Source organism: Fonsecaea monophora (assembly GCF_001642475.1).
Source record: "Fonsecaea monophora strain CBS 269.37 chromosome Unknown Scaff3, whole genome shotgun sequence".
Taxonomy (NCBI): Eukaryota; Fungi; Ascomycota; class Eurotiomycetes; order Chaetothyriales; family Herpotrichiellaceae; genus Fonsecaea; species Fonsecaea monophora.
This window is the reverse complement of record NW_019173934.1, coordinates 145,100-166,167: the sequence shown is the minus strand read 5'-3', so window position 1 is coordinate 166,167 and position 21,068 is coordinate 145,100. Positions and strand designations below refer to the sequence as shown.

General features: G+C 52.6%; 3 protein-coding genes across 3 annotated transcripts; 1 reads left to right on the top strand and 2 right to left on the bottom strand.

Moving 5' to 3' along the window:
- Window positions 1–2,324: 2,324 nt before the first annotated feature.
- On the bottom strand, window positions 2,325–4,556 carry AYO21_00766 (hypothetical protein; the record flags this gene model as incomplete). The annotated part of the gene is made up of 3 exons (XM_022650754.1): window positions 2,325–3,890; window positions 4,007–4,453; window positions 4,509–4,556. The coding sequence occupies 3 exons, from the start codon at window positions 4,554–4,556 to the stop codon at window positions 2,325–2,327; spliced, it is 2,061 nt and encodes a 686-aa protein (XP_022516757.1).
- Window positions 4,557–5,635: 1,079 nt separating this feature from the next.
- AYO21_00765 (hypothetical protein) lies at window positions 5,636–6,270 on the bottom strand (the record flags this gene model as incomplete). The annotated part of the gene is made up of 3 exons (XM_022650753.1): window positions 5,636–5,844; window positions 5,901–6,146; window positions 6,213–6,270. 3 exons carry the CDS (start codon window positions 6,268–6,270, stop codon window positions 5,636–5,638), a joined length of 513 nt encoding a protein of 170 aa, XP_022516756.1.
- Window positions 6,271–13,291: 7,021 nt separating this feature from the next.
- On the top strand, window positions 13,292–18,540 carry AYO21_00764 (hypothetical protein; the record flags this gene model as incomplete). Its single annotated transcript, XM_022650752.1, has 3 exons — window positions 13,292–13,697; window positions 13,753–13,876; window positions 13,929–18,540. 3 exons carry the CDS (start codon window positions 13,292–13,294, stop codon window positions 18,538–18,540), a joined length of 5,142 nt encoding a protein of 1,713 aa, XP_022516755.1.
- Window positions 18,541–21,068: the final 2,528 nt, after the last annotated feature.

The following is a 21,068-nucleotide window of genomic DNA, read 5'->3' as shown; positions in this document are numbered from 1 at the left end:
TAGTAGGCTGGACGCTGGAATTCCGTCCCTCCAAGGACAGGGGGGTGATTGGGAGTCGCATCTCAACTGCGGGGTCGAGAGGCAGCGAGAGAGTCGTAGGTGGATCAAGGGAGATCAGAATTGTCACAGCTGGGAAGCCTCAAGTGATTCAAGGGTGGAAGAGGGTTTCGATGTTCTGTGAGATTGAGTGAGGGGATTGGACGAGGTCGCGGAGACTGCGACTAGGATGGGGGGGCGCAGGGAGGGACAATGTGGCAAAGAGGACAAAGAGGGGAACTGACTAAACAACCACGACAAGTAGCAGTACAACATGGACTTTTGCCCGGTGAGCCGTTCTGGCTGGCCCAAAGGATGACCGGACGAAGATTCCTCTGGACCTTTTTTGGCCAGATCTTGCCTTGACCCCGAAGCTAGCCGAATCCAAAGTCCTGGAGGAAACATACTCTAGCTATACGATGCACTGGTAGCTATACATGTTGCAGAGGTCGGGACTTCCATCACATCGGATCTGAGGACCAAGCCCGCGTCATCCATGTCTGAATCTAGCCCAGACGGCCAAGCCCCTGTAGACCTGATGGGTTCGGAAGAAGGGTTGAAGGGTTGTACGGACGGAAAGTGTGTGGCTACAAGCCGGCTACAAGGAGAAACGCCTGGAGGACTTTTTTCCGTACGAGAACGATTTGTTGGACGGAGAGTCATTGCCCCGTCACCAGATGACCCAACTGTAATGGCATTATGGCCGAGAGCAAGCAATAATTCTGCGATGTCTCCGCCGCCACCCCCTCCCATCCAAGCTCCTTTGCCATATGGGGGATGCCGTAGATAGAGGGGCACAGGGGGTCAGAGGAGCAGGGGCACAGGCACAGATACTGAGTACAGCATAGAGGGAGAGTTCTCCGTCGGCGCGGGGCAGATGTGGCGCGCTTGGTATGTATTGCCAGTCTTTGTTCGCATCAACACGGTCGAGTCGACCTTTGTCCCTCGGTATCCCAAGTGCCAGGCCACCAGGCTTATAGTTCGCTCTCTGTTTCCCAATCTGGACAAACTGGCGCGTCTGCGGAACCGTTTCCACAAATGATAGCAAATCCAGAATTATTGTAACGTCGAGCTTCGTCCTCCGTCTTATTGCCGACCCATGTAGCCAGCCCCTCTCAAGTAAAACATGGGGAGAATGCGATGAGGCCCAGGATCATCTAATCGAATATTTTGAAACATTGACCTGGCAGCTGCCTGGTCTGTGCTTCCATCGGCCCGGTTGTAGACGCCCAATCTTTGTCTTAAACATGCTAGCGAAAGAGCTACTTGTAGAATCTTGATCACCTCCCCATCGACCTTATATTGCCGAGCTAATATCTGTGCATCAGTTCGCCGATGGGCAGGTCAACCTTGGAATTTGGGCGTCGTTATAGCCGTGTTCGACTAGGATCGGTTCGATCTCGGTCTGCTGCAAGCTATTCGTAAGGGACTCTACTAGGTATAGACAAAAATGTCAGAGAGTTTTGCATGCTGACGGCGCCGATCGACAACTGATTCGTTCATAACACGACGTAGCTGTAGCGGCGGCGGACCGAAGCACCTGAAGCTTTTGGCCTGGTTGGGAAGGGTTGCTGCATTGCTTACGATGATCGACTAATCCTTGTCCAGGGAGGCTGATTACTGGCGAAGTGTGAGGGGAAATGAAACAGCAGACAAGCTGCACGTCGGTGACACTCGGCCCGTTTAAAGGCAACTATGCCGAAAGATCCCCACCTAGAATCACGTGTATACCCACCACAATAATTCATCAAGGTATATATTATTGTCCCAAAATTTGTCTCTTGGCTGTCATGGTCAAAAAGTTAGGAGATCACCTTGAACCTGTTGGGCGTCGCTTCACACACCCACTTGTTCAGTCGTGCCTTGCTCGGAATTGCGGGTCGTTCATCGTACTCGTGTGTGCAGACCACGATCGCTACGGAACGTTAAGTCATTGGAAGTGACACTTGAGGGAAGCGATTCTGCAGAGACTCTTCCACCCGGAGTTGGCGATGTGAGATTACACACTGGCAAGATATGCGAAGTCCCAGGTTCGACGTGGGTGACCGACTTTTTTGGTAGTCCCGTAGTAGTAGTAGTAATTCTTTTTTGTTTTTTGGTTTTTGTCCTTTTTTGCCCTCCTGTCGAGCAGAGGGGTTTGATTGTGCGGAGACAACATCCACATCCAAGAGGATCAATGCCAAGACATTTACCTCCTGCTACTGCTACCACTGGTACTAGGCACCCACTAGGTGCTCACTCAGGAGAAAGACAAAGATGATTGTTACTCTATTCTCTAAACATGAATGCTAAGAACAATGCCCGTTTGCCGTCACCAGCACGCTCTGGTTGCGTTCCTGCGTTGACGGCGCGACATCCATGGCGGGATTCCTGGTGAAGAAGTTGACGGGCTTCAGCCCAACGACCATCTTCTCACACGGCATCACCGGCCAATCCTCCACGCGCGGGTTGTGCGTGGATCCAAAGGTATGCCAGACAACAATGTCTTGATTCTTGACGTCAGAGGGGGGAGCATTGTCCGCTGCCGCCGAAGACTCCTGCTGCTGCAGCTGGCGTTTCGCGATCCAGCTGGCAATCCCTTCACCGCCGAGAGATTGCATGGTGTGGTCGCCCGCTGCGAACAGCTCTCCGTCGTGGTACCTCGTCACCCAGACTGCATGGGCGCCGAACTCGGATCTCTTCGCATGGTACGAGGATGGGTGTGCGAGGGTGAGTTGACTATAGCACGGGACCAGTTTATATCCAACAGGACCTCCCGTGACGGGGTTCGTCACGCCCTCGTTGACGATCTTGAAGACCCGATTGACCGTGTGGTCGAGATCCAAGCCGCATTCTTCCTTGACCGTCTCAGCTTTGGTCGTGTATCCAATCCCAAAAGGGTTGTGGATACTGGGGTCTTGACTCTCGAGCGGCATCGCGTGTGATTCCTCGACGACGAGGGAATTCTGCCACCCCGCCACAGCCGGATCAACCCTCAGACAGAACAGGTGCTGATGATACGGAGCCATGACGCCTGGTGCGACCGTCGTGCCAAACGGCACTTTATCCCCCACGTTGATCGGGACGGTCGACACAATCCCCGTCGCGCGCACTTCATAATGCAACGACGCGTCCTGCCCAAAGTAGAAGGCAAAAATGTACTCGTAGTTGCTCACGGTGATGATGGTTTGCAGCACCAGGACCCTCGAGCGGGCGACCACGGCGTTGTTGGTGCGGAAGTTGGTGTGCTTCCACAGGATCCCGTCGTCGATCTCGTGACAGCACACCGCGTTGGGCAGTTTTATAGGGTCGCCCGAGCTGGTTGCGTGCCAGCCGTCAAAGTACTTGATGTGGCCCAGACAGTCGCACCCCAGCTGCAGGTTGTTGGCGTTGCAGCCTGCGCCGTCGTTGCCCAGATCAAACGCGGCCTTCCGAGCATACGGCGTCCGCGGATCACCGTAGGGGACAAACATCTCCGAGAGCGAGAGGCGGTAGAACAACGACCGACCGTCATACCGCACGTCATGGAGCGTAAGTCCTTCCCTGTAGTTGAACCCGACGCGCAGGTGCCACTTTTCCCAGCGTACGAGGTTCCCTTCGGTCGTGAACGACGGGCCATCCGGCTGCACGACCCGGTATGGCTTTGTGGACGTGCGATGCTCGGGCACCAAGTCTGGATGGTACTCGATGCTCGCGTCGAAGATTTTCCGCCGGTCGTACGGTTTCGCCGTCGTGCTTATGTCGTTGGACGTGCCGTTGGGGAGGTGATATATCTTCAAGACGCGCGCGTCGCCCGACATTTCCACACAAAGGTCCAGCGGGTAGGCGTAGTGGTTCGCGTCCGGATGACTGATTAATTTCATGTAGAAATAGCACTGCACAGGAAGTCAAATCATCAGCTATCCATCCCACAAGGTCCGCGACAATTCAACAGTTTCAGAACAAGGCCATAACGTTTTCGTTTCGCTCCCCGGGCGGAAAATAAACTTACCATGGTGATCTTCTGGTTCATATCGTTCATCCCGTCTGTCGCATACGTCCAAGGTTCGATCTTGACCACGGCCCCTTCGGGGAGTTGCATCTCCTTGATCGCGGCCTGCACCCGGCTGTCACCGAGGCAGGCCGCCTCGGTCTTCTGCATATCGTTGGCGTCGACGTGAGGATGCCGGCCGAGAAGTTGCTCCTTGCCCACGACCTCTCCGGTGTCCACGTTGACCTTGAGTTCGTAAAAGTGCGCGCTGTCGCGTGGCTGCCCAAGAAACACCTGAACCGTGGCGAGACGAGGCGGCCTTTTCAACGTCTGCGACTCGACACCACCGCCTTTGCTGTGCTCATGCTCGAGATAAGTCACCATCTCGGCCTTTGCAGGCTCTGCAAGGGTGATGACCCGGAAATATGCTTCGCCATCGGGAAACGCTGCGCGGACATGCTTCGAGGTCTAGAACCGATCAATTCGTGATCCCCTGCTGGAACACTTCGAGAGCCATCCTTACTTGAGAGATCTCTTGAGGCGTGAGGGGGTCCAAAGGGTGTGGACCCATGACTGCCATTTCTTCGAGATTGATTTCTTGTGGTAGCTTGCGAGCATTCGCTCCAAATTGTTTGTGCCAAAGCCGATCTCGTTCCTGGTGTAAAGGAAGTACAGACTGGTTAACCTACTGGCTAGGAAAATGTTTACATGTTGGTAAAACAACAACTCGAACTCAATGTGGATCTACGCCCTCTGACAAGACGTGAACTGCCAAGGGCAGTAGGAGTAGGACGCATCTAAATCCATACCTCCAAAGGTTGGGTTGAGGCTCGGTCGTCCAATGCTTTTGTGAAAGACACGGAGGAATCCGCTGGCGATGAAAGCAGTCAAGTATGTAACTGTCGGATATTGGCGGTTCCTGGGCCGTCTCTAGCCTAACTGACTTGGGCATCTGGGAGCATGCTGTCTATGTGCAGCAGACTAATGCGCAAAAACACATTGGTTGCACCGGTATACCATACGCGATCATGGACAGAATGATGGTTGAAAGGGAATGCTGCTACTCCTTTCGGTACAGAGACTGTTTCGACCGTTGGACGAGCAGATGTCTTAGGGGTCCGAAGTTGCTTCCTCACACGCCAACAAGGGTCCAGAAGCACTCCTCGAGGCGTGCTGATGCAGTCTCGATATGAGTAACGCAAGCAGTGATTAGCCGGGAGTCGACAGGCTGTCCATAAAAAGGGAAATCAAAGCTCCTGCCAGGGGTTTCACGCGCAGTTCATCGCTCAATCATATCAGCCTGCGCAGTGCAACAACAAACGTTTGGGACCTCTGAGAAACAGCACACAAGTCGATGGGCAATTGCGAGTAGCCAGCACTTATTAAGCCGTAAAAGTCTTTTCATTGAGATGATCGGCCACGGGGCGCGATGATTGAAATTATGTCCAAGTTAGAACGCTTGTTGGAGTAAACCCATTCCCTCAACCGGCGCAGGGTATAGAGCCTTTCTTTAGTACAGGGAGGCGAGATTCGTCAGAAGAAGTCTGAATAAGAGTGGCTCCATCCAGGCGTAGGCCACAAAAAGGGACTAAAAATCTTTTGTTGGTACACTTTTCGTCGCTCTTCGTCGCGTTGCAGCGGGCAGTGGGTTTATTCGACGCCCGGGCCACTGTCAGATCCTTCGCTACCAGCGCCAAAGGAGCCAACCTTCAGGTTCTTGTCTTGCGCAACCATTATTGCGAGGATCTCGAGGATCTCCTTGGGGACGGTATTATCGTAGATGCCGATGAGTGATTGAGGTTCAGGGTAGACCTTGAGTCCCTTGTAGAAGCAAAGCGCGGCACCGATAGGATCAGAACCTGAAAAGAAGAGTCAGTCCATACTGTTTACAGGCCATGGTGATGGTTGTACATACCGTCACTGGCCATAGCCTCCCCCTGTGCGATTTGTTGCATGAAGAAAGCCTCCTTCTCTTCAATGTCTGTCGGGAAGCCCTCTTCAATTGCCTCCTGAACAGTCCGTTTGATCTCCTCCTGTTTCTGTTTGCCTTGGAACTCGGCCTCCTCTTTGGCTAATCGGGCTTGTCTGCGCGACTCCTTCTTCAGGGCTTTCCGGAACTCAGGGTCGTTTCTCCGCCTGTAATCGAAGTACGCGGCATATGCTGATAGAAAGTCAGTTGCCAAAAGTCCAGCCGAGAGTGTTTTCCCTTTGTGAGGCATCGACGCACCAATCAGGCCTGTGACTACCGTCCCGACAGATATTGACACGATCGTCGAGGTCTTCATGATGAGGATACGGAGAAGCAGGCCCTGGAAAAGAAAGATGTGGCGGCAGTCTGTGTATGACGACAAGAAGTAAAGAATGCAGAGTATAAGAAGCAGAAATGCAAACGGAAATGGAAATGGATTCTAAGAAAGTAGTCGTATCGAGATGAATGATTTTCCGGATAGACTTGGAATGATACTTAATGTACTGCAGCTTTGGGGAAATTTCGCAGCTTTGCAAACGAAAAAGGCCATCAACGACTTTGGCAAGGCGCAAGTTGAGCGACTTCACTTGGTGTAGTCAATGATCCGCACTAACAGTACTGTGGAGCATTTAGACCCCGAGAGACAAGCTCAGCCTTGCTGCCCCTGAGGCCCCAGACTGTACCCGACACCCACTCACTGACTATAGGTAGCTAAGGATGCACTGGGCATCCTCTGTTTACCTCGGTATACCCTAACTTACAAAAAGGTTATCATGCACGGTAGTCAGTGACGCCGGAATTCCCATCCTTAGACCGCCGCCATTCAGCCGTAACAGCTTCCCCAGAGCCTCATGCCCACGTTGGTACAATTTGGGTTCAGGCGAAGCTTGTACAGGTCTTTTGGCATCCGGCGGACTGGAAACAGACGCAACTATTGAAGTCCTGTTGAATTGAGGGTATTGGACAGACGCAACAGCCTGAATCTCACATGATCAAACCCTTGTGTCGTGTGTCACCCAGAGTATGTTTTCAATCAGCAACCCGAGCAGGCTCTTCCACCGCTGGAGATACTTCACTACTCGAACACACAAGTACATCCATCCGCCCTATACATACACCCAACGACTCACAGTGTTTAGTCAGGCAGAAGCTCGATCCACTGCATCTGTGACACGTGCGTGTGCCCTCGCATCCGCACCCTAGCAAGCTCGAAGCCAACAGCAAGCGACGCCTTGCAGAAATAGGCATCTTCTGACGACAAATAAAACGGTCTCTTCGCTATACCAGTTCCGAAATCTCGCAGAGATACCTGAAAAACTGTGGACAATCCCGTGGGGGAAGGTTCACGCGCTGAAGGAGTCAATCCTTCGGGTAACAAGGGGATTAACGACCCTCCTGTCAGCAGGAATGCATGCACCGACAAGACGCTCAGTAAAAAAGCATTCTGTCGTTTTCCACCTGCGTTCCCTCAGATCAGGCGCTTGTCCAGTGCTTCGGTGGCGCCTGGCAGAAACGAAATGGATTCGCTGTTCGTGTATCCGTCACTTCGCAGCACTCGCTTTGATGTCCCGAAAGCGCAATGCGTTGAATTTCCCAAGATGGGACTGCCACATGGAGTCTCGTTCACTGCTTCCCTGGACTTTGCGAGCTTTCTAGAACCAAAGCAAGGCATTCAAGTCAGGCTTAACACAGACCTGCAAGCCAATTACAAAGCGCCCCAACACTGTCTCCAGCTTGGTGAGGAATAGCTCTTGGTCACCTCACCAATGACTTACTCATCAGCGGGCTTCCAGTGTCCTTTTGTTGCCAAGATGACGCAGGGTACATCTCCCGTGTACATTAATCAGCAGCAAGAAGGTCACTGGAATCGTGTCCGTCCATCCCCAGGAGAGCTCAATGTCCTCGAGATAGCTGGCTGAAGTATCCAGAAATCGCGGTCACAAGTCGACATCTGCTGCCTGGATCGTTCGGGATGGGCATCCATGATCTTGCAGATCATTTGCTGTGACGTCTCGAGCCAGCTGGAACTTATAACATGATTCTGTATCTACTGTCAAATCAATCAGCCGAGGCTATCATGGGATGTTGTCGTGCGGTTCGCGTGGCACATGCCAGGGGGAGAACAGCTGAGGTGAGTATGCAAATCTGCTCAGCAGAGACGCATATTCCTTTCCATGTTCCCCTTGTCACCCTATCCTAAACGAGCCCATGGTCAAATACCTAGAAAGAGAAAGGCAAAGCTCGGAGCCGCACCCTCATTGACCTATAAAGGTGGCTCCCAGCTCCGGCAAGACGGAACAGGCCGAGCAAGCCCCTCCAGTCGAACTGACAAGGAGAAGGGTGGCATGAATTGTGCAAGATTCGTCCAATAGCATGGGGATGCAGCTTCGACTCTAGTGAAGAAAAGGTACGTATACTGAAACCTGTGATTGGTTGGCACAAAATAGATCCTGAGTTAAGCGCTATGTAAGCAGACATCTGACGGCACCAACGGCAGCCAGCAACGAACTTCAACCAATCTAGACTGATGAAGACGAGCAAGTGGCTACAAAGACCTTCTCAATTGGACGACCTGAACCGATCCTCTACCAAATGCTCGATGCGCGGGAAACTGGTAGGGATTTGAGCACCATGATTGGTGTCTTGTCGTTCAGTGCCAGAGTTGCCCGGCTCCGCATGTATGCAGGGTCAATGCGCAGTACCGAGTACGAAATACATTTATCGAGGAGTCCCCAGAGATTGCGGATTTCTTCATCGAAGCCGGACTCAGCGAACATGGGCAGTTGTACAGCTCTTCAACAACGGGGCCTGAAACGGCGGGGAACTCACTCTGTAAGATCGCCCTGTCACTCTTTTGTGGAAAAAGCCCTCCTCATGTGTGTATCCTGCTAGAATAGTCGGGGACGGCCGCCTGTGTGCGACTTACGTCAGTCGGAGGTCGACGACAACATCAGAAGGCTTCAAAACCAGGTTGTCAAACTCAAGTTTGAGTGTAAAATCCTGCAGCAAGCAAGAGATGACTCAGTCATGGTAGCCGCACAGATGATCAAGGAGATTGAACGGTTGCAGGGAATCCTCAACTCCATGCTCCAGCAGAAAAAGGAAATCTCCAAGGATGATTCGCCTTGATCAATAAACAACAAGCACGCTTGGCTCGGGGCCGAACTTTCACATGAAGAAGAGATATCCCATTGAGCTTTGGGCGTGCGGAACCGAGAAAGCCAAACCGACCATTCATTTGAGCGCCCGATTCTATTGATGCCGTTATCGCATGCAATGGGATAGTCACTCCTTCGAGATGAAGCGCCCCTTACCGTCGACTGTGGAACCCAAAAGCAATCCCCAAGATGGACTGGGAGGTCGTCTGTCGGGTTGCATTGTGCAGGACTGGGTCAAAGGCGAGCCCCGGAATTCCACCGCAACGGCGCGGTAGTATGGCATTTGGGGCTTCCAGTGTTAATAGAGCTCGTCGAGAGAGTGAAGAGACGAGATCATGGGTTCATTTTCGTCTAACAGCTGAAAAGCGACGCTTCAGCAGTGTTGCAAAGAGAAGAAGATCGTCCGAACCATCCATCGATCAATGATGCAAGTGGGCCTTCCAGATCGAAGCACCTGTCGGCGAAACTAATGCTAGCCGAGCCCATTGATCTATAGGCTAGGGTTCCCCGAGATCGATCTGCTGGGAAGGTGGTACTGGCAAGTCCAAGAGAAGTTCTGCTCTTAAATACAATACTGTATTCGAGTCAATGGCTGATATTCCACCCCCAAATGGAAGGTATTGAGACGATAAGATCACCTGCGAAGTCTTCCAAATTCTGGGATACAAGCAGTCTTCGAAGAGTACTTGAAACATTGTCAGTAATGCATTCCTAACTTCATCACTGGTACTGGCAGGCAATATTGTTCTGTAGAGACTGTAATGGCAGACACTTCCACTGCTGTGAAATCGATAAACAATCGTGTCTGATCTCCTTCATTCGGTCGAGAGCATGACAACAAAGTAATGCCAGACTCGAAGCAAGGGTAATTTGTGTCACTATCTCCCAATGCGACTTGCACGCTATCAAAATATCGTTTTGGCAGCCGAACACCTGGACAATTTCAGTGTCTTCTGTGGTATTAGCAAGCTCATGGTCGGGCAGACTGGTCGTACGGGTTTTGTCGAACAGCACCAACCAGATCCCTTTGCAATGGATTTTCGATTCCCATTCGGGTATATTCCGTCAACTTCGATGCAAAACTGGTGGTGGTATGATGGCTGTGTAGCAGCGGTGTCGCGTAGACATCACACCGCTCAACCTGGTGGCGTTGAGCTGGAGTAGCAAGCCACACGAATACTCGACTTTTCTGTCGAGGCGACACAATCTTCCTAGGTGTTACACACGGACGTCACTCCCATGCTCTTGCCCCTCGTGGCGTAAGATCGGAAAATGGAAGGACTTGGTCTGCAAAATCCCTGCTTATTGAGGTAAAGGGTGGCTGGGAGAGAGAGGCTACCGAAGCACGGCGTCATATTACGCAGGCGTCCGGGAGAGGAGCATCCATTAGCTGCAGGTCCAGCGGAGTAGATGAGACAACGAACGACTTGGTCTCATCTTGACGTAACAGGAGATCTGACTTCGACCCAAGCCAGGTAAATACCCAGGTGCGCCTTGCATTAAACGAAGGACAGGCCGAAAACAGACAGGACCTTGCGTTGTAGGAGTGGTACCTAACTTCAGTAACGACTGAGGTTCACTAGCTTTGCGCTGAGAGCCTTGTCCCCTCGATCTAGTACGAGTAGACCTGAGAGGGCGGAAAATTCTTACAGCAGCGTCACCCTCAGCCAGGTGCAGACAGCTATTACTCCTTGAAGCTGTATTGAGTCGTGTTGGTACTTGGTCACAACATAAAACGGCTGGGACACACAACAACTGATCTCTTGGTATGCTCTCGTCTGCAGTACCTCGTACATGCCTCGTCATCCTCACACTGAGCCGGGAGTGGAGAACGTGATTTTTGGCCAGAAACGTCGAAAATTCACAAAGGCAGCTTGGGATACGGCCGCCTGCCGATTGGCTCTGAGGGTGGCCATCCTTTAGCGTGGGCGCTTAGATGCAGAAGCGTGCTGGGCCGCCTGAAGCCTAATGACCCTGGCCGAAGCACCCAGCAACTCCCCCGTATGAAATTGTCCCACACTCTTCATCGACCCGGTGTCTTTAGCTTTGGGGGTGGGCCACGTCCAGGGCTTGGATTGTCTGCTGAAGAAGGGTGACGAACATGACAGACGTCTCGCAGACAGCATGAGGAGCCTGGAAGAACGTTGATGGAAACAACTCGGCTGTCTTTGGCTTGTAGGTCATCACCTGTGGGACAACGGTTGGAAACATTCACAACGCCACCACAGAACGGGCAGCATGGGGGTCGGACTCTCGAGTCTTGGAGCTGGCTCGCCCCGTGGCTTGCGGCGCGTCTCCATGCGACTGATCGACGTCAATTCTCCGATTCATTGATCGTATCTGCTCTTCTTCTGTGTATATCAGTCGTTGCACATTGCAACTCTGAACTTTCCATTATAACTGCACTTGTAAAGGAAATCAATTGCATTGTACAAGGTAGGTAGCGATTGGCAGCGCAACGAGAAGTGGCACTTCCGTCGCCCGCTCATCGCGGGAGCCACGGGCACCACTGCAGGTCATAGGCCTTGCTCGCGCCGGTCTTGTTGGAAAGTCAGAAACCCTCTGGGCTTGGGGTCCCTTTTGTGACAACGGGAGAGGCTCATATAGCTATCGAAGACCTAGGGGAGAGAACTGGCCCTAAACTTAGATCTTCGTGCAGCTTGTGGAGGGGCAGAATCGGTATACAAGGTCGAATAGCCGAACTGAAGATTGTTCGCGTACGCAGGTTAGCTAGCAGATTAGTACGCTGCCTGGCTGCCAACCTGCGCAGAACCGTCTCTTTCATTATTTCCCCACGAAAAAAAATTCCTGTGCTGGTCTCTTGTCAGGTTCGTGTCATTCTGTGAAAGGTGCAACAGATCGAACAACGGTCAACTTGTCCCAACACGACAAAGTCTTGCTGTGGCACTTCTTGCGCTCGAGGGCTATTTTCTTAGAATTTGTGCGATTCCGACCTGGACTCGCGATGTCAAGGTCAGCAAGCGAGAGACAGTCCACGGTAGCGATATATAAGACCTTCCAATGTACACAGTTGTATAACCGCTGAGGCAATTTGTGAGGAGATTAGGCGGTGCGAATTGGCATCGGGGACAACTGGAGTCGATGGGGGCCCTCTGCCCGCTGCATCACAGTGGGGTGCAATGGTCAAAGTGATGAAAGTTAGACAGGGAACAGTGCGGTCGAGTCTTGAGTGTGCTTGATATTGTGATTGGAAAGAGATGCATGGGTCGGTTGAAGTTGGGCGTGTGACGGCGACCAGGTGGCAGCCAATCGTGCTGCTGTAAGCGCCCAAGCCTGGCCCGAGCATCATCTCGTGCCTGTCCATCCACCTCTCATCCCACCCTCCTTCTGAATCCTCACTCTTGTCTTCCATCCCAGATCAACCTGCATTCGAGCTAGAAGCAAGGATTTGCCATGATTCGACCATGTCGCCCAATTAATGCAGGCTCACATGCTGCTCGCTGCGGGGCCGCAATCAAGCGCCGGCGGGCCAGTAAAGCTTCACAGCTGTGTTTCCATCATGTCGTTGGTACCTCGATAGCCATGACTACCTACTTCTCGAATGGCTACAGTTCCTGTCAATTGCCTTTGTCTTCTTTCGCTGCGCTGCGCCTCATTCTTCACCTTCGAGTGGAACTTGACGGTCCCTTGGGTCTATGATCCCGTAAACTGAGAGAGATTTCTGTTTCAGCAGTTCATTTCCTCTGGAACCACCTCTCTCGTACTATCTGGTTAACGGTCTCCGGTACCTACGCCCGCTGGGCAATATTTCCCCGAATCTTAATTCCTCTCCTGATCTAACCACGATATCTCCCGATCTGTCTTGTACCCTATAAGCTCGTCTGCAGGAACGAGAGCCCTCCGCGGTTACGTTGGCGCCCATCGATTTGTACGTCCTTGGGCTTCAGCAAGTCAGTCGCGGAGGAGGAAAAAAGAGAAGAGGAACATATCCTGTCGCTAGCCACTCCCTGGTTCCACGGCCGAAAGTCCAGTCGAGATCCCAATAACCGATACTTTGGAAATACCCAGGTGAAACTTCGTCGAGGCCATGCCATCGTCATAAGCCGGGACTGTACAGCGAAAGAGGTACTCAGAAGCCATATCGTCCTACAAACTACCGTTCATAAAGGTGCTGATACCTGCCGTCGCAGTTCCCCTTCGCTGTGGACTCGATTCAACATGTCTGCAGGCCCAGGTCTGTCCAGACAGAGATCTACCTCGGGCAAATCAAAGGGAGTAATACTCCCACCTGTCCCCAAGACGAATCTGTCTTCTCAAGATGCCGCCTTCGAACCATGCGCATCAACCGCCGCCCTTCTCCTGTTCGCCCAGGGTTCGACAGTCATATGTCTGCATCATGATACATTGGCTGTTGAACGTCGGTTTGAAAAGCACTCCAAGGATATTCGACTGATATCTGCCGATAATGTCAGCGAAACTGGGGCTGGAAGGCTGGTTATCACCTACGATGTTGGACGGACGGCCATCGTCTGGGACTTATTCACTGGCGAGCAGCTCTCCCGCTTTGTATCCTATGAAGATTTGACAGTTGCGCATTGGATGAGAAACGGGAATGTCGCCTTTGGTAAGTTGATATGGTCCCGGCGCCCAATTGCCGCCCTCTGCTGATACCATACAAGGTAACGCAAAGGGGGAGGTTATCTTATTCGAGCCAGCAACGAGTGAACATATTTCGGCGCGGACGATATTCGACCCCATCACCGCGATAGCCCCGTCTTCGGATTGTAAAACATATGCCATCGGGTGGGTGACTTTCATAGTGCAAAAGTGACGAAACTATACTTACAATCAGCAGATATAGGAATGGGTCCATATTGTTGGCGGCATTACAACCAGCGTTCACAATTCTACATACTCTGACAACACCCCGCGCGCCGTCGCCAATCGTTTCTTTGACATGGCACGCTTCATCGTCGAAACAGAAGTCCGACATGCTTGCCACTCAAACAGCTGACGGCGATCTGCGAGTCTGGAGCGTGTCCAAGCCACCCACAGCCGAGGCGCCCCGCGTTATTCGCGTCTTGAAGCGTACCGACACCTATATCCCGGGTCGAAATTGGATTTCGTGGTCGAAAAATGGACGAATCGTTCAATTCATCGAAGGTAAAACCTGGTCTTGGGACGTGCGAACCAAGCATGTCACATTCGAGCCCATTCCGACAGTGGACGGTGTCCGAGCCATCGCTTGTCACGGACCGACAGGAACCCTGTTCACTTTGGGTCCAGACTATACAGTGCAACAATACGATGTCGAGAGGGCGCTTTTGGTCGCAAATATACGGCATTTGCCATTGACTGTCCCGCCGACCCCACCAGAGGACACAAGAGGGCCATTATGGACGACGTCTGAAAGCGAAGAAGAGCTTGCATCTCCTCTCGTTCGGGCCCGGCGTGAACTACGTGCTTCGGAGGCAGCGAGGCATGAACGGAACAACATTCCCAGCCCTCGATCAGCTCTCAGTTCTCAGAAAGGTAGTTTGAAGAACGGGGCTAACGACATCATCTCGCCTGCCGGGAAAACAGACTATACAACTACATCAATTGACACTGGCATTCAGTCACAACCCACTATGAACCAGCACTCCATGCAGCTGCTCAGTCTGCCTCACCAACCCCAGTCGCCTGCAAGTTCAAGGACAGCTAGGAAAGGATCCCGCTTGAGGCAGGAAGTCATTATGAGTCCTGAGGAGGCACTGGTTGCAGAGCTCTTCCCTTACACTAGGGCTCGGCTACACGATGTGCCGTATCGACCCCCTAGGTCACTTGATGAAAGCCACATGACCCCTGACGATTTGCGAAGGCAGATGCTGAGTGTTGTGTTCGGCTGGGAAGAAGACATCCAAGACCTTATTCGCGATGAGTTGAGCCGCCATCCCAGTGAAAGCCAGAACGCCATTTTCCTCGCCAAATGGCTAGATGAGGATCCAGACTACCTCGCAGAGATTATGGGCTCAACGGGAATTGTCTCCAGTCTGGACTGGATGTTGTTGGCTTTGGGAACAATTAGCAACCAGGTGGGGGCGAAGAAGATCACTCAAGTCTTCATCGAGAAGCTACTAGCAAGGGGTGATGTCCATGGCGCAGCTACTCTTCTGCTCGCGCTGGGTGACCGGAGTGATGCGATCGAAGTCTATGTGTCAAGGAATCAATACATGGAGGCCGTCCTGCTGACCTGTCTTGTCACGCCAGATGACTGGCAGAGGCAGTCGTATCTCGTGCGTCGATGGGGTGAACATGTTGTCGAGAACTCACAGCAATCACTTGCTATCCGATGCTTCTCGTGCACTGGTGTCGAAGTTTCCGATCCTTGGACTTCACCGAATGCTCAACTTGCCACGAGAACGATAATGGAACCAGTCTCAAGTCCACAGTCAGCCCACCTGCAGCCGTTGGAACCGATGGAGTATCCTGCAATCTTCCAGAAGACTTTGGAGAGACGGCGGACACTCGACGCTCCAACACCGGTAGCCATGCCTCCGCCTCACATTCTGTCGGCTATCCATCAACCACCCACACCATTCAGGACTGCCGCTGCTCAAGGGACAAGGATAACGCCTCAAACCTCGGCATTGAAACTCATCACTTCCTTCGGAACCCAACCAAACAACAATTTTAAATTCCCTGGACTTAAGCCTGAAGACCGGACACCAACCGTCGCCCCTGCTGTGACACCGATTGCGGAATCTGCCATCGATAGATCTGCTGTATCACCTGGTGGTCTAGGTTCCTACCGGTTGAACAACATTCGCAGCATCAATAGCGCCCTCTCGGCCAAGACCGCGACACCAGGGGGTTTCCAGCCAAGTCGATTAACGGTGATTGGGGAAACACCTGTCGACGTTGAGGCACCTCAATTTTCAAGTCCTTTGCCGCAGAGATCTGTGTCTGTTCCTGCTGAGATGACATCGTCCAAGGCGGCAGATGTTGAGCAACAAGCTTCTGCCGTGAATGAACCACAACGAGGAAAGCAGTCTTTGACATTGCTGACGTCCGCACGATATGAACCACTTACCACCCCAGTAAAGGAAACGCCCCAGACAGCCGTTGGACCACAAACCGCTATCAAATTTCCGGGGCACAGTACGCAATTCGATGTCGGATTGAGGCATGATGAACGGCATATGGACACGACACGAGCAAGAACCGGGTCGAAGAGTCGAAAGCCTGATGGACTTTCGATACAAACTCTTCATGTTTCGAACCAAGAATACCTGCCCTCTGCCAGTTATGGAGACGCAATCGGCCAGCCTGCCACCATGAGATCGTACTCAAATACCCAACTCGATACTTCAGGTGACCTGACCAGCCCCCCAACCACTGATCTCAGTTACCGGAGTGTCAAGAGTCCCATTGTTACCGGTCGGAGCATCGATCAGTACATCAGCAGTCTTGAACAAGCTCAATATTATACAAAACATTCTCGAGCTCGGGGTTATAGCAGCACTAGCAAGCAGTCAAGGGACGACCAATCAGAGCGGAAAAAGAGCAGGGCCAATAACGTGGAGGACAGTGGTGAGAGAGAACCCCGACGAACTATTCCAGCAGGCAAACGCTCGCCCTCTTCCCCAGTCCCGATGTCACCAGAGGATCTACGCATGTACAGCACCAGCGTCGAAAGCTTTGACTCGATGTATAGTTCTAATTTCTCCGGGGTTGATCGATCGGGGACTCCTGGAAGTATGTCGAAACTGAGTCGTCGTGGATCTCAATCAACTGCAAAAGGTGGGAAAGCTCGCAAGCGATCACATTCTAGACACACTGGTCCAAGAAGCAAGACGGGCAGCCGCGGCGCAAGTCGGCAGCAAAGCCCAGACCCTGCAATCTTTTCACCTAGAGGTCGAAGCTCCTCTCGCAAAGAGAATCTAGGGCACCGTTCTCCATCATCGCCCCGACCGATGATTCCGTCTGAAGAAGACCGACAAAGCCGTTTCGACCAAGATTCCGCGCTGAGGCTAGTCTCCAAAGACCGACACCGTCTACACCGAAGCACAAGTCGTCAACCGCATCGTGACACGAGTGCAAAGAGGGATAAATCACCAGATCGACGAAGACTACGTACCAGATCCCGCAGCCGTCAAGCCGAAGAGGTTACTTCACTGAGTCGAAAGGCAAGCCGCAGTGAGCATCACCGCCGACATCGCCGCCCAAGTGACGCGACCTACGACCGAAGCGCCCATCCTGACGATCCTGAGGACATGAGCACACTGAACAGCATACTCGCTGCGCAGGACCTGATGCCAAGGTCTGCTAGCCAGCCTCAATTTACATCAGAACGAGAAAGGAGAGAGTTGCGGGCAGAGCAGCCCCAAGCTTCGAGGGAACCTCTAATCCGTCGACCTTCTGTGCCCAACGTCCCGCTTACAAGCGAGCTCTCTGCACATAACAAATCTGCTTCGACAAGCAACCTCTTGCCACCGCTCACAAGGGCCTATACCCACGAGGGGCCGATCACTACGCCTTCGTTCGAAGATGGCAGTCTGGGTAGACAACCATCTGGTCTCGGGCTCGTTGACGCGAGGCCAGGAACGCCCCGGGCTATGCAGATCGATATCCCGGTGGGTGAGGGTCAAGAAGCCCAACCGGAGCCTGGCGCCGACGGTACGGAGCTGTTAACGAGCGACACATACCAGCCGCCGATCCGTGAAGACATCAGCAGACCTGGCTCCGCCCGTGCACCAGTTTCCTTGGAATTCCTTTCTCAGATACCCAAGCATCCCGCTTACGATCGACGCATCGCGGGTAGTAGATCAAGCAGCAAAGGAGCCGAAGCTCGCGCAAACTCACGGAGTCGAGGTACATCTCGTGACCGCACTGCGCGTATATCACCGCGTGAGGTGCCCCCAGGCACAATGGCAACTCCCCCCTTAGGGACTCTTGAGACAGCAGGCACAGCAAACATTACATCCTCACCGCCGCAGAACCCACCTATTCTTCCAGAGTTGCAACACCTCGCTCAACCACCACCGCCACCTCCTCCGCCTCCGCTTCTGACGAAAGCGTCCTCTTATACTGGAGGCAGTCCTAACCTCTCCAAGTCACGCGGCTTTGAGCCATTGGATACCACAGCTGCGGCGCTACCAATGTCTGCCGTCCCCACCCACACTACGTTCTACGATGCCGCTTCAAATGCTGGCAACACATTGCCTTTGTCTGCCGGAGTTCTACCCTCCAGCGCAGGTCACAAACGAGGACGGTCCGGGAACGACAACCAAAGTGGCAGCTCAGGGGGTCAGTTGTTGAACAAATTAAGAAGTTTCACGGGTCGAGCGAGGTCTCCTAGTCGCGGCAGGAGAGGTGGTGATGACAACCAAGCCATGAGCCCGAGAATGGTTCAAGCTGGCGAGAATGTACAACCGGCACCATATGAAAGCATTCCGAGCGCCATGATTGGCAGTGTTGGGACTTGAGACGAGTTCAGTGTTTGACAAAGAATGAAAATGCCATTGCAGTTGGGGGAGTTATTCACTCAGGAGCGACTGCGGGGAAAAGAACGAGTCGGAAACGGTGAGTTGACTTGTTATGAAGGAAGCGTTGAGAACCAAGAAAGTCTTGGAATGACTGTTTGAGGCTGTTTCCTCATGTTTTGAAAAGCGCGAGTCAAGAGATTGTTACCAGTGGCTCTCGCGGGCTCCAAAAGCAACTACCGCTATTGAGCGAAGCATTCAATTCTCGACGATCCTTGCCCATGAGCGATTTGCAGTTTTGGGGAGAATTGGTCGTTGTACGGGATTGGGACAGCGAATATGGACCAGGTCAAAGTAATACAGTGATGGATGGAAAACCAGGACAGTGGCAACGAGCCAACAGCAGATTTCCATATTCCAGGTTGTGGGATGGGGGGTGGATGGGTTATGCGGATATACATGGGATACCGATCTCGACTATCTATCTACCTACTGTAGATACCTAGATACCTACCTAACTAGGTATCTTGTCAATGAGATGGCCCGTATTACCGTGTATTTCATTGAACAATATAAGGCCCTCATCTACCGTCCCGTTCTTTCATCTATCTGTCCTGATTGTTCCAGCCTCCATGGCTCTTGCTTGGAGCGTAAAATGTCCGTAGTAGAGAGTAGTGAAGGGGCTGGGAACTCGTGGCCAAGGAAGCTCACATGGACGGCGTTCGTCGTCGGATCATCTCAAGTGACAATGTTGACAAGGAGAGAAGCGATCATGCGGAGAACAGGAGAGGCCTGGGAAGATCTGGCTGGGCAGGGCGGACAAACCCACGTAAGTTCTCTTTTAGGAGTTTATCCCGCAGTTTGCTGGGGTATAATCTATCGATGGGGCTGACGAACGGATGGTGTGATGTCGAGTTCAGGTCTCTTCTTGTTCATTCTTTTTTTTCCAGTGCTATCACATGCAAGGGACATGAAGCTGCATGCACCTAGGGAGGGAGCCTTCGTTCTTTACCCGGTATTGGTACAGATAGGCAGAAGGGTCGATCATCACTCCGCAACATGACCATGGTTCGACGAACGACGAAGTCCCCTTCAACCATTTCCCATTTGATCTAACCGAGACACTTTAGTGGCGGGCTGCAAGTGGTCTGGGCGGATCGAGTGAAGTGATGTCAAGACCGCATTGGCCTTTGTTACATGGGTCTCGATACAAGCGGCCGATTGTCTTGCATGTGTGCATGCAATATGTCGAAGGTACGATCTGATGAAGCGCCTGTGCTGCTCAAGGGAAATCGAGTCGAGTGCGGGTTGGGTTGGGTTGGGTTGTGATGGGGATGACGACTCGGAATATGGCAGATTGAGCACAAGGGAAATGTGAGGTAGCTGTGCTCCCCATCGGAGGATTTTCTCCTTCAGAGGAAGTCATGTCGTCGTCGATCCGTCAGGATTGCCTTCCTGTTCGGCGAGAAGCCGCGTGTTGGTAAATCTTTCATCTGGAAGTTTTTGGCATCTGGGAGGTAGGCCAGATAGATAACATGGTGCTGTGCGCCCATCTGGTGTGCTCTTGAGGGTTGGAATCGTTCTCCGGGACTCCGTGTGGGTTTGGCCATGTTCGTTTCCGGCCAATGTGGTCTCGTTCGAAGGAGGGGATGTAGACACCAGCACCACCAGTTGTTATTGACCATAAACTCAACCAGACCCTGGGTAGAAAAACGAGAGCTCTTCGAACCCTCAAGCTCTCTTTTTTGTTCCCCTTTTCAATCCTCCATCTTTTCCACCCAGCATCTGATCACGGCTCAGACTCCCCCACCACTCCTCCCCACCGCGACGCTCAGGTCCCGGTCCTTCCTACTCGCCAGATACCGCTGTTTTTCCTTCTCGGCCTGGATCCAATTCCGCCGGCCCTCCTCCTCGAGGAGTCTCGTGCGTTCGCGGGACTGCGATTCGAGCCGACGCAGCCACAGGTAAGAGGCCACGGGGATGAAGACGACGGCGGCGAGGAAGAATTTCTTGGAGCGCCTGTTTTCTTTTCTTTTAGTCACCCAAATCATGCACAGCCAGGCCAAGGGGGCTACGTTTTGTAAGAAAGGTGTGATGGTGATGATGGTGAGGAGGAGGAGGAGGAGGAGGGTAGTGGAAGATCTAAGCCAAGGTGTTTCGGGGCCTCGTTACTTACGTGAGGTAGGGACCGGGACGGTATCCTGGAATGGAGCTGTGAGGTTGGGAATTGGAAGCGGGAGGAGGAGGCATTGTGACGATCCGTGGTGGTCGAGGCAGGAAGCTTTGAACGTATGTACGATCCGAACACAGAGTTTCAAAACCCTGGTGACCTCGCCGTGACAAACTCGGAAGTACCTGGCTAGTGAAAGACGTGTTCTTGCTTGCTCCAAGCAAACCAAGTAGACAACGACGACGGCATGCACCGGCGGATGCTGCTTCGAAAAAGGTCGGGATTGCCTGTAAGAGCAACAAAGGCACTCAATACTTGATAAATTAATACGAGGTAGATCACTCGTCTCCGCACATATGCC